A 13,557-nucleotide genomic window follows, 5' to 3' on the forward strand; every position below is an offset into this window, starting at 1 on the left:
ACAAGTTTCATGGTTCTGTGACCTCATTGACTTGAGTTATCGGTAGATTCTCAAAACTTTTTTTTTATCATATTTCTTATCATATCTTCATTTTTAGAAGTCCTATAAAGATGTGAATAGGCTAAATGAATTTCTCGTAAAAAATTGATCTAGAAAAGAGTATTTATTTATAAAATTTATAATATTATCATAGAAGTCGAAATTTACATAAAAATATTCCACAATTTCGCCCCTCAACTTTGAATCCTTATAACTCCTGAAGTTTCAATTTTCAAATATTGTTGATTGTATTCAAAATTCATCCCGTTTCAAGGGCTATCGAATGACTACAGTGGCAAATTCAAAAAAAATTTTTTAATTATTTATTATTAAAAATTAAATTTAAATAAATATGTTAAAGATAACCGTATTATAAGAATATTAAATAACTTTCAAAAAACTATTACAAAATAAAAATTTTTTTGTTTATATTAAGTACTGTCAACACTTTCATAGTCCATAGTTGGATTCATATAAATATTATTATCAATATCATCGTCTTCTATTTCAATATCATAATCTTTTTTTGTAAAGTTATTTCTTAATATTTGATTAGAAATATTTTGTGAGTTATGATAATCATAAATATTATTTGTTTTACCTTTCCTTTCTAATGTTTTTTCAAAAAATGAATTATGAAATGCAAAAGTTGTTAACGGTGGTGGAGAAAAGGGATAATTTTTTGTGTTAAAATTAATATCTAAATAATCTGGAGATGGAATATTAACATTGTCATTTGAAATATAATAAGGTTTTAATTTATCTGGATACTGTATTCGAGGTATTCGTGCTGGTGTTCTAAATATAAATATTTATAAATTATTTTAAAAATAAAAACTTACATATCATTTAATGTATCAAATTGTAAATTAATATCACCAGTATTTGTACTTGCTGTTTCTTCAGTAACACAATCTTTAATAATTTTTTTTTCACAATGGAAAACAGTAAATAAAACTGGAAGAATTACAAGACCATGAAGAGCACCAAGTGCAATAACAAGAACAATTGTTTTAAAAAATGACTTAAATATATAACTTTCAGTAAAAGCCATAAAAGAAATTCCAAGAATTGTTGAAGTAGCACTTTGAATAATTGGTGTTCCAACATAATATAAAGCATTTCTTATTCTTTTATTCGGAGATACATTTTTTCCTTTAGAATAATTATATGAAAGATGTGCAGCAAAATCAACACAAAATCCTATTGACATTACTATTGTTACCATTGATATAAAATCTAATCTTACTGACCAAAATGTCATAAAACCTAATATACCTATATTTATAGAAATTATACAAAATGACACCCATAATGAAGCAATTGGAACGGGAATAAAAATTAATGAAACAAATATTACAGCTACTCCTGCTATTGCAATACTTGACAAAGTTCCTGGAAGAACAGCATTATATTGTTCTGCAAATTGAAAAAAATCTGCATAAACTCCTGTTGGTAATTCTGATGTCTCAGCTAATCTTCTAAAAAAATGCATTGCTTTTGATTGGTTACTCGTTCCAACATAACGTAATTGTACTGGTACTCTGGAAGCTTCTAAATATTGACCACTTGGATCAAAAACAACATCTCTTTGATACTTATTATAAGTTGGTTGACTTAGAAAAACATTTTTTAATAAATAAACAAAATTTTCTTCCGTTATTAAAAGTCCAGAATTTTTAATAAATTCTAAAAATATTCTTAACCATGAATCACTAAAACCAGTAAATTCAGTATGTTCATAAAGTTCAATTTCTTTTTCTAAGACATTCCAAATTTTTTTTCTACCAAAATCAACATGACTTAAATTATACATCCAAACATGTAATGAACTACCATAATCACTAAAATATTTTTCTGCCATTCTTAATGTTCTTTTACCATATGAATTTTCTGGTAATAAATCATTAGGTTCAAGGCCCATTTTAATATTTAAACAACCATATACAGCAATGATAAGATATAAAATAAATAAAATTAAAATCATTCCTTTAACAAATGGATGAAGGAGGATATCACAGTATGTGGTACGAAAAAATTTTGATAATGGATGATTTTTGGAGAATGATTTCATAAAAGAATCTTCATTAATTGAGGATGAAATTGAAAAATTATTACTTTTAAAATTATTTCCTTTAAAATCAATATATCTTGAATTATTTGAAAAAGTATTTATAACTTTTTTACATTTCTTAACTTCTTTATTTTTTAATACTCTAGTAAATGTTAAACAATTTCTTCCATTTATCTCTCTTCTTGATGTTAATACCATAATACCAGCAAAAAATGTTAATTGATATATATAGGTAAAAAAAACTGCTACAACAGCATAAACACAAAACATTTTTATTGATGGAAATGGTGTTAAACATCCAACACAAAATGAGATAAAATTTGTTAATGAAGTTACTGTTATTGAAACAGCTGCATCTGAAAATGTTGCAGACATTCGATCCTCTAAACTATCATCATAATTGGTTGCCCTCCATGCTGAAAGGACAATAAAAATATTGTCAACACCAACAGCTACAAAAAAAAATTGATTATTATCAAAATATTTATAGTATCAATTCTCTTTTAATATGTCTTTTATTTTTAAATATCATAAAAAAATATTATTATTTAATATAGAAAACCAAATAATCTTTCTTATTTTTTTTTATCTTAAGATAAGTGTATCGTGAAAAATGTTAACAAATTCACAGCTTATTCCTTTTTTTGTATAAAACTTTTGTCAATTATTACTTGTAATACAAAAGAAGCTATTGGTATCATCTCAAGAACATGTTAAAAAGATTTACATTTTTTTTAAAATGATTTAAATTTTGTCTTTTTTTTTAAAAATAAAATCCAACATTATTTAATCATCTTAATCATAAAAAAAAATAAAATAAATTTTATAACTTATCCTGTCAAAATGTTTAAATACTAGCATATACTTTTATAACTATAAAAAATTTTTAAATAAAGTTAAATAATTAACAATATATATTATATTATAGTAATATACTTTAATAAAATATTTACTTATACCTAAACTTTTAAAATGTATGTAATAATAATATTAATTGCTCTTCTTTATTCTCATATTTCAAAAGAACATATACTTATTAAATAACTTCAATAAATTATTCAATATATAATATTTATATAATAAAATTTATTTTCTTACATTTGACATCTATTAACTTTACTTAATATCAAATAAATTCTATAAAATGACATATTAAAATAAAGTGGACAACAGACATTAAAGATGTCAAAATTATTAATTTACTTTTTCTTTGAACTATTCAATAATTATTTAAAGGTATTTGACAAACATTTATAATATAAATTAATATGACGTGAAGTACTAATAAAATTAGACACTTTATCCCCTCTAATTTTTAACTCATCATATAGATTATAAAAAAAAAAAATTATAACATTATAAATAATTTTAAATTTTTAACAAGATAATAAAACTTACAAAAAATGATAAAAGGCATTGAGTATGCTACACTTGTCATACTATATTTACAATGAAGTAATAAACCAACACCTGATATAATTGCAAGTGCAGCAGATATTACACCACCAAGTCCTAACCATGGTCTAGAACGTATCCATGATCCTACACAACATGAAATTATTGTATAAAGTGTTACAACAATAAAACATGGAATTAACATATTAATTAAATGATCCTTATCTCTAGATGATTCAGAAGATAATGTTTCATAAGTCCACCAAGATGTTTTAATAACAGGAGAGTTATATGATAATAAAAAATCAGCTAATTTTAATTCCCATTTCTCTGCTATATCATCCTCCTCAGGTGTTGAGTGCCTTAAGGCATACGGTAATAATATTGCCTTTGCTCCAGATATTCTTTTTTGATCATCATAAATAATACCACCAAGAAGGTGTGCCATTCCAATACCATCTAATGATATTGATTCACCTAAATTTTCTAATGTAAGATCATCAAATGTTCTATTGGCAAATATTTGATCTGATAACAAAAAATATTTAAATGCTTCAACAAGAGGATTTGAGACACAAATTGTTTCAGGACTAAAAAATAATTTAATTTTATATTATATAAAATTTACCTTGTAACATTAGGATTAATAAAATGTGCAATAGCATTGGTAAATTCTTGAGGCATTGGAAATTTTACACATATACTGGGATAATTAATTATTTTTTGTGATTCTTTAACTTCAATTGTTAAACTTTGAATTAAACTCCATAATTGCATACTTGCCTGCATAACTAATGGATTTAATATATCAGAATCTTCTTTTTCTCCAGTAACAATAATATATCCAGATCGTTTAATATCATACCTTCTTGTAGCATAAAAAGGATCATGATCATCAATATGAAATAATTCATCTAATTGTTTTAATTCACTTCTAGCTTTAGCATCTGTTGGTGTATATAAATTAAGATCATCCTTAACAAAAGCCTCAGGATGATGTTTAATTCCACTTCCAAGAAATCCCGTCAACAGTAATGGAATTATAATAAAAGGATATGGGTATTTGACGACAATCAAAGAATATCTTGCAAATAGATAAGCAAAACGTTTCTCAATAAAATCAAAACGCATCTCTTTTTTTATTATAATTTGCAATATAACTAGACAAGTAATAATAATAATAATTAAAAATAATTTAGATACAAATTAATAATAAACATTAACTTGAAAATTTTTGTTTCAATAAAAATTAATATTTCTTTAAAATAATAATAATAATCACCAAATTTCAATACTTACTTTTTCCCTATATAATACTAATATAACATAAAAAAAAATATACCTAATGATTTTGTACAAAGAATATTTTCTTAATTTCTTTAGATTATCTCTACCAATAGTTACAATTAATATTTTATTTTTTTTTCCTCTCTCTTTTCGTTATTAGTTTACAAAAAAAAAATTTTTTTTTTTCTTCGGCTTACCAAGAAAAATAGTATTATTTGTTTTGAAAATAATTCTTAAAATCTGTAAAAATTTTAAATCATTATTTTAAGCCTTGTTAATTGTAAATACATTTACAAAGTGATAGTTTTACAAAAAAAAATATTATCTTTTTTAATAATATTTAAGGGGTAGCGTGAAAATTTTAAAGGTATCTGTTGCAAATTTATTTCTTACTCTAACTTTTATTTTAAAATATTTTAAAAAAAAATATTAGCATAGAAATATTAGTATTAAATTATAAGGACTTTTAGAATGTTTAAAAATCTGATATGGTAATAGTATGTTGATAAATGATTATAGATTTAAAATGTAAGCAAATGAGAAATAACTTAATGTGCTTAACTATACAATAACTAAGGGTAATTTTTACAAATAATTCAAGATATAGGTGTATACTTATTCAAGAAAATGAACAAAAATAACGTAATAATCTTACTATCAAACACGTCCATATTGTAAATTAAGTATTATTTGATGGTAAAATATATATTGGTCACCTATTATTATACAATAGAACTATCATTTGACAGGTAAAAGAAAACTAATTAAAGATAAAAACAATTAAATCAAATTATACGATGGAAATTTTGATGATTGGTAAAAAAAATTTTTTTTTTAGATAACGGATATTATTTAGTAAATGAATAAAATAGTTGATACCTTTTAATAAAATGACAATAGCTTAGATAACTACTTCACACTTTATAGTGAAGAGAATAATTTTTATTATTTTTAAGGAAACAGTTTATATTTTAACAGTTGAATAAGTTTGTTAAACAATATAATATAAAAGGTAGTTTGGGTTCTTTAATGTACAACAAAAAGGAGTTCTTTTATATTTGGTGATCTGATTAACAAATGTTATACTTTATCACATTTTCTTATTAGTTTCATTCAAGAATTTCTGCCAACTGAAAAAGGATATAACTATTAAGTTTACTAACTTTATATTTAATAAGATACTATAAATGTCATTAAATGGTCTATAAAAATCTTTATTTGGTCTAATATTTTTACTGTTTATATTAAAGTAGATTTATCAACGATTGGATTAATATGAAATTAAATTTGTATGATCAAAATATTACCTCAATTGGAAGATAAAGTTCCTTGATCTTTTAACTGTATAAATAAGTAAAAGCTTTGTTAAGTATTAAATAATTTATTTCAGTTTAATATTAAAATATATAGAAAAATAATAAACTTTTTTAATATTTACCTTGAAGTAAACTACAATAAAATTATAGTTATTTTATATAAAAAGTAATGTGTTAAAATGTTGTTAAATAACATTATTAACAAAAAATTTTTTAACTAACTAAGCGACTTAGATAGATTAAAAATATATTCATCTCAATTATCTCCATTATTTATTCTCCACCATATCATCTATCCATTCATACACCAAAAAAAAAAGGTATCAAAATTCATTTATCACTTATTGTGTATCTCTTTTTTTTATTCATTTTTAACATCATAAAGTCATATTCAAAAACTTTTCTTAATTATCTATTATATATATATATATTATATAAAGTTCGACACCACTAATAAATTTATTGTACACACTATTTGTAATATTTATTACAATTAACAAAAACGGAGTAAGCATTAAATACTATACATACTAGGTCCAAAACTTCATTGACATTAAAGATTATGTCTCTGTATACAATTTTTGGAATTATAAAAATAAACGTTTTTGTAATAAGGAAGATTAAATTTCTTAAATTTTTTTTTTTTATTCATAATATAAGATTGTTTTGTGAATGGTGATATTTATTTATCCATATAAATATAAAAGAATACATTTATATATATATATTTCAAATTATTTTTATTGATTTTATACTTAATAATTTCTTTTCTTTTTTTTTTGTAAATATTGTAATCTTACACCAAATATCATTTCTTTTTTTTTTAATTTAAAAATTTTAATTTAACACTTGATAATGATGAGAGAAAGTCAAAGAAAAAAAAAATGAAGTTATTTCTTTGTAGTAGAATAAAATTATTTTTATATGACTCATAAATATATAATATATTTATTATTTTAAATAATAAAATATAAACTCATATCAACAAATAAATCACTATTAAACATTTCTATATGTAGAAATTATTATTATTATTTGTGAAATGTTAACCTATTAAAACATCTTTTACTTATATGAGTTCACTATTAAAAAAGGTTAATCGTCGTATGTCTCTACTCCCTCTACACACGGTCATCAAATATATTTTGTATACAAGTATATAATTTCGCCACAAGACTCCATACAAAAAAATTTTATGCCAGTGTATTTTTGTATTTAAATGTGTCTCTCATTATAATTTTTTTACTTTTTTTAATAAATTTTTTAGATTATGGTTGGGATTGAGACACAAAATCGTATTATTTTTGAATTATTAACTCAACGTTTTAATGATTTTAAATGTGGTCAGGAACCAAAAAAAATATGTCATGATTTTTGTGATTTTGATGGGGTAGTTTTCAATTTGATTAATGAGAATGGAAATAGAAAATTGATTTTGGTATGTTTTAATAGTTATTTTTATATTATTAAAAATAATTATATTTTTATAGTTAAGTATTCATTTAAAATATTTTAAAGAATTAAAAGAGTATGGTGCAATGGATGTTTTAAAACGAATTTATGGAAATTATTTGCTGCAAAGTCCAATAGAAAATTATGATGTTACATTAAGGTATGATCTCGATACAATTCCTGATGATTATCAAGATATTGTAAATAAAGCATCATTACTTAAAAGAAATTGTTTTGCAGCAGTATTTGAAAAATATTTTAAACTTCAACAGTCAGGAGAGGTTATCAAAGAGCAGGCAGTGATTCATTATCGGGATGATGAAACATTATATGTTGAGGCAAAACAAGATCGTGTCACTGTCATAATTGCCACCCATTTTTTAGATCCTGAAGATGCAATTTATGGTAATATTTTTCTTCAAGAATATGTTGAAGGAAGAAAAGTTAATAAGACATCTCCACAAATTATTTTTTCAAATGGTAGACCTCCAGCTGAAATGGCTAACATAACAACATCCCTAAGTAATGATGAGAATATGTTTTATGTTGCATTTATTCTTGAAAAAAGACATACAGCACCAAACGTAATGGAAAATACCATTGATTTAATTCACATTTTTAGAGATGATCTTCATTATCATATTAAATGCTCAAGAGTAAGTTTAATGGATAGTGTAATTTTGATAAAAGTATGCCTTTTTCAGAGATACGTTCATTCGAGAATGGTAAAAAAGGCAGATGAATTTGTCAAAATAATTGAGAGGGGACGTATTGAAAAAAGTATCGTTAACAATACCCAAAACCAAGTCAAAAAAGGCCTTGTTAGACGAAATTTTTAAAATCTATATTTTAATTATTAATCTGTATCAATAAATTTATTTTCCATTGTCTTATCTTTACCCATTGTGCTTATTTCTTGTAGCATTGGTATAGAAATTTTCCCTTTATAGTATGTTTTTTTTTATTCTATTTTTTTAAAAGATCATAATATTCCTACCTGTGTTCACTATTATTTATCTTTTTCTTAGCCACTAAAATTTTTGTTTTAAAAAAAAAGTATCATTTATTTTGTAATGATCTCTTTAAAATAAAGAAAATGTTGTTTGTGCTTTGGCGGTTGTTGGAAGAAAGAAAAAATGTACTTTGATACAAGTATTGAATGAAAATGTTTAAAAAAAACATCTTTGGTCTGGGAATAAATTTATTTTTCACTTGTTGCAATAAAGTTGAATGCTTAAAGAAAATTTTAAAATATTTTTATCATGATAATTTTAATATTACAAACAAATTAGCAATAAATATTTGAAAGGAAAAAAGTATAGTAACAATATGAGTGTAAATTTTTTTTTTAAAACATGAAACTTGTCTTTACAATAATTAAGGTATATACTGTTTTAGTAAGATTTTTCGATGTAAAATGATATTATAAAATACTACTTGAAAACATAATTTTTTTTCCATAGTCTTAAAGCGAAAACACATCTGGGGCAACGTCTTAACAATGTTAAGAAATTTAGGATTCTTATATCTTTCATAATTATGTTCTAAATTTTAGTGTTTTTTTTTTGTATTTTTTGTACTAAATTTATCAATATTTTATAGACATAGTATTTTTATCTAAAGTATGGAGGGAGATGAAGGAAAAATAACTTCAATTAAAAGAGCACTGGTAAGTCATGGATTCTTTATTAATTAAAACTTTTAAGGAATGTCCTTTTTTAATAAAAATATTTATTATTAAAAATCAATCACATCCATTTCATTTATGGAAGAATGGTGATTTTCCAAAGAATGTTTTATATTATCAGACACGGTAATACTTTTTTGTTTTTAAAAATAAATATTAAGTAAAATTTTTTAGATTATCATGTACATTACTCGATTTAACTAAATTTGTGAATGATGAGTTACCGGAACATTTTAAACACCCTACAATTTTACAATTTCGTATTATACAATTTGATGTATTAGATAATAGCTGTCATATTATAAATATTGGTACAACTAGATCAGATATTTCAACAAATGATGAAAATTCATCACTTGAAAGAGCAAAATTTGACCCAGGTAATTTTTTGGAAATTGTCATTAAGCCAGTTGAAATGGTAAAATCAGTAGAAATTAAATCTACTAGTAATGATAATTTACGAAATTATGATAATCACAGGAAAAGAAATTATAGTGATAGAAGTGAGGAATATAGTATAAAAAAGATCAGGCTTAACGACAACAAATTTTTTGATAATAAGAAAAATTCATTTCTATTTTCAAAAGGTAGGAAATATCGCTAGAATCTTTGTGATCTCATTTATTTAATTTTTTTTTCTAAATTTTCCAAATCATCTTCTTTTTTTTTTATTAATTTAAATATTAATTATTGTTCCAAATTTTTATCTTCCATAACGTATAATGGAGCTAAATGTACAATTTCTTCAATTATTATTTTTTCTAATTCTTCATCAGTAAAAAATTTTTCATAAATTTTTTTAAAAAACGATGATTGTTTACCGATTATTGAGGCATGATAAAGAAAATATTCCATGGCATATTGTGCATCTAGACGTATATTGTGAAATGATATTGGGTATTCTGCGTATGTTGGTTTTGAGGATAATGTTCTTCCCAATGCTTGAAATGCTTCTGAATCAACAAATTCACATCTTTCAGAGTTTGGTACTAATGATGATTTTATGATTTTATCATATCCATGATCATCTTTTGAATTTATATGCCGCATTCTAATTTGTGATAAACATTTTGAAATTTCAAAGTCATCATCATTACCTTCTTTTGAGGAACATTCTTTTATATTTGGTATTATTTTTGTAACAAATTTTTCTAATGCACCATTACTTAAAAGATAACTTCCATGACTAAGTAATGTACCAGTTGATTTGATATAAGCACTACTTTGTATATCAAAACCAACACCTAAAATTTCATTTGGATTATAAGGATATAACAAATATCTTAAATTTTCCATAACAACATAACTAGTATCATCAACAAATAAAAACCAATGAGTATCAGTAATGTACTCATTATATAATTCTTTCATTGTCGTTATTAAAACATTTTTAATAGGAAAGTATATAGTTTGCCTTTTCCCTTTTTTTGTTCTTCTAATTTTTCCAGTAACAACATATTTATATTTATTACACCTTTTCAACCAAGTTGTCTTTAAAGCATTAACTCTAATAATACGATGTTCAGGTTTTGTAAAAACAATACAAAATATTTTTATCTTATCATATAATTCTTTAGAGATTTGTTTAAATACTACAAATTAATATGTTAAAGTTTTTATAATATATAATCTAAAATATACCATCATCATTAAGTAATTTATACTTTTCTGCATCGCTAATACTAGCATTTATTTGATATAAACTGATTAAAAAAATTAAATATAAAATAAATATAGATGAAAATGATAAAAATATCATTTTTAAATAGCTTAGTTTGAGGAAAAATTAATTTTTTACAAAAAAAAATAGTAATTATATTTGTAGATGTAATATAATTTTTTTTTTCGTATTTTATTTAATGACCTCTTTTGATATGATCAAGAAATGAAGCAGGTTATAATAATAGAAACTGGATAAAAAAAACATGAACCATAATGACTTTTTTTTAATTTTTTTTTATTATTTATTTTAATTAAGAATGCTTAATAAAAAAAAAGTTTTTTTTTTTAAAAATTTGATTTTTTAAGAAAAAAAAAACTATAGATATAAGACAAAAGTTATTTTGATAAACATTAGAATATCAAAATAATTTAAGCTTTAACAACTAATATTTTACCACTATGTGAAATAAGTTTAATATAATTATTTTTCTGCATTTCTAAAATATCTTCCACTGCCCGGAGCATTGTCTCATTTGGAGGAGGGATTTTTAAATCAAGATCAACCATTCTTTTCCAAATTATTTTTAATTGATCAATAGGAAATTTATAATTGGTAAACTTTAAAATTTCAAATAGTGCAATCATGGCTTGTCGTAGGAGGGCTAAGTCATATCTTCTACTAACTAATTTATTTTTATATTTTTTAATTGATAAATTATCTATAGAACCATTATTTATTTTATCAATAATATATTTATTTAAAGAATAATTGTTGATAGGATCATATTCAACATTTTTTTGACATATTGGACATTTATCATTAAGGTTAATAGTATATTGAATACAATATTCACAAAAACAATGACCACATTCAATAGTTACTGGATCATAAAAAATATCTAAACAAACAGAACATGTAATTGATCTTTCATTTATATCCATCTATTTATTCTAAAAATAAAAATTGAATTAATATATATATTTAAAATAAAGTTCAAATAAATATATACGATAAATGTATAAGTTTGTTAAAAAATATATATATATGTTTATAACAATATAATTCTACTTAATTTATTAATATTATTGATAAATTAAAAGATTACAAAAAAAAAAAAACTTGTTTTAATAAATAAAATATGTTTATTTAAAAAAAATAAGTCATGTATAAAGAAAAGCAAAAATATAAAATACGAAACTGAGACAATTTTTTTTTATTATTATTGACAAAATAATATATATTTTTAAAAAATAATATTTTTTTTTTCTCTGGTAATAGATAATGTTAAAAAAAAATTATAAATATTAGTCAATGAATATATATTATTTTTATAGAAGAAGTTTATTTTAAAAAAATTTTAGCATATTAAAAATATGCTATAAAGTTGTTTTTGTTTAGAATAATAACTAATATTTAAATTAATTTTGTCTTATATTCTTTGTATTTTTAAAAAAATATTTATCAAGATAATTATATAAAGGTGTTGGTTCTATTTTTAATTCTTTTTTCTTAAATATAATAATATCATTAGGTGAGTATGGATGTAGAGAATATTTATAACATGTATTAAGAATATCTTTATCAAGTTTAAAAAGCTCCTCAACTTTAAATAATTCTTTTTGTTCAATTTTTGTATCATAAAAATTCATTATTGTATTCCAGTCTCTTTCAACAATTTTAAGAACATACTCCAAATGATCAAATGCAGAAAATGTATAAAGTTCATTTAATGATGTATTACCTAAACCTTCAATTTGAGAAATATGTTTTCTAAAATTGAAAGCAATATCATCAATAAATTTATTTCTTAAATCATTAATATTATTAAACTTAGACATATTCTTAAAAATAATTAAATAATTATTGTAAATATCTTTGATATCTTTAAATTTACTTCTACATATTTTTGTTATATTTTTTTGATTAAAACATTTTTTTATTATATTATGGTAAACTTTAACTTTCCCCATTTTTTCATTATAAATAGTTGTATAGTTAGCCATAACTTTTTTATTTTGATTGACATTATATAAAAAAGTCTTCTCCTGTACTATTCTTTTTATTACACCGATATCAGAAAGTTTTTTAAAAAAATTCTCTACATATCTTTCCATTTGATAATCATAAATATAATTTTTTTCATCTTTTTTTAAATATGGTGATAATAATTTATGAATTAATTGAATTATTTCTATTAAATATGAAGATTGATCTGTTGATAGTTCCCCATTAAATAATTTAGTTGATAATTTTTTACTATTTATTTCAAAACTTTTTGGATCCAATGAATCAATTAAATTATCATTTTTATGACTACCAAAGAATTGTTGTTTTACTTTCATAAAATATTCTTTTAAATTATCACTTTTTGTTTCATTTTTAATTTTATAAAGATATTTTGATGAGAATGTAAAATATGTTATATAAAACTCCATCAAATAATCATATTGTTCCAATGATTCAGGTTGTTTTTCAAGTTGAACCAAACAATTTGATAATATATTATTATCATAAAAATTTAACTTTGTAGCTATCCCAACATCACCAAATAATAATATAGAAAAAGGCCATAATATTAGAAAAAAAATGTACAATCTAATCATTTTTATGGAATGACAATAAAAATGGAAATTTCAATGTATAA

General features: G+C 22.1%; 6 protein-coding genes across 6 annotated transcripts; 2 read left to right on the plus strand and 4 right to left on the minus strand.

Moving 5' to 3' along the window:
• Positions 1-470: 470 nt before the first annotated feature.
• On the minus strand, positions 471-4,639 carry SRAE_2000304700 (Sterol-sensing domain and Acriflavin resistance protein family and Patched family-containing protein; the record flags this gene model as incomplete). Its single annotated transcript, XM_024654194.1, has 4 exons — positions 471-837; positions 882-2,565; positions 3,512-4,098; positions 4,137-4,639. 4 exons carry the CDS (start codon positions 4,637-4,639, stop codon positions 471-473), a joined length of 3,141 nt encoding a protein of 1,046 aa, XP_024507590.1.
• A 2,742-nt stretch (positions 4,640-7,381) lies between these two features.
• Positions 7,382-8,402, plus strand: SRAE_2000304800 (Actin-related protein 2/3 complex subunit 2; the record flags this gene model as incomplete). Its single annotated transcript, XM_024654195.1, has 3 exons — positions 7,382-7,549; positions 7,602-8,219; positions 8,268-8,402. The coding sequence occupies 3 exons, from the start codon at positions 7,382-7,384 to the stop codon at positions 8,400-8,402; spliced, it is 921 nt and encodes a 306-aa protein (XP_024507591.1).
• Positions 8,403-9,187: 785 nt separating this feature from the next.
• SRAE_2000304900 (Histone deacetylase complex subunit SAP18) lies at positions 9,188-9,854 on the plus strand (the record flags this gene model as incomplete). Its single annotated transcript, XM_024654197.1, has 3 exons — positions 9,188-9,232; positions 9,270-9,376; positions 9,425-9,854. The coding sequence occupies 3 exons, from the start codon at positions 9,188-9,190 to the stop codon at positions 9,852-9,854; spliced, it is 582 nt and encodes a 193-aa protein (XP_024507592.1).
• Positions 9,855-9,937: 83 nt separating this feature from the next.
• Positions 9,938-10,621, minus strand: SRAE_2000305000 (Glycoprotein-N-acetylgalactosamine 3-beta-galactosyltransferase 1; the record flags this gene model as incomplete). Its single annotated transcript, XM_024654198.1, has 1 exon — positions 9,938-10,621. The coding sequence occupies one exon, from the start codon at positions 10,619-10,621 to the stop codon at positions 9,938-9,940; it is 684 nt and encodes a 227-aa protein (XP_024507593.1).
• Positions 10,622-11,341: 720 nt separating this feature from the next.
• On the minus strand, positions 11,342-11,854 carry SRAE_2000305100 (Zinc finger, RING-type domain and Zinc finger, RING/FYVE/PHD-type domain-containing protein; the record flags this gene model as incomplete). Its single annotated transcript, XM_024654199.1, has 1 exon — positions 11,342-11,854. The coding sequence occupies one exon, from the start codon at positions 11,852-11,854 to the stop codon at positions 11,342-11,344; it is 513 nt and encodes a 170-aa protein (XP_024507594.1).
• Positions 11,855-12,331: 477 nt separating this feature from the next.
• SRAE_2000305200 (Hypothetical protein) lies at positions 12,332-13,255 on the minus strand (the record flags this gene model as incomplete). Its single annotated transcript, XM_024654200.1, has 1 exon — positions 12,332-13,255. One exon carries the CDS (start codon positions 13,253-13,255, stop codon positions 12,332-12,334), a length of 924 nt encoding a protein of 307 aa, XP_024507595.1.
• Between the last annotated feature and the right edge of the window lie 302 nt (positions 13,256-13,557).

Source organism: Strongyloides ratti (assembly GCF_001040885.1).
Source record: "Strongyloides ratti genome assembly S_ratti_ED321, chromosome : 2".
Taxonomy (NCBI): Eukaryota; Metazoa; Nematoda; class Chromadorea; order Rhabditida; family Strongyloididae; genus Strongyloides; species Strongyloides ratti.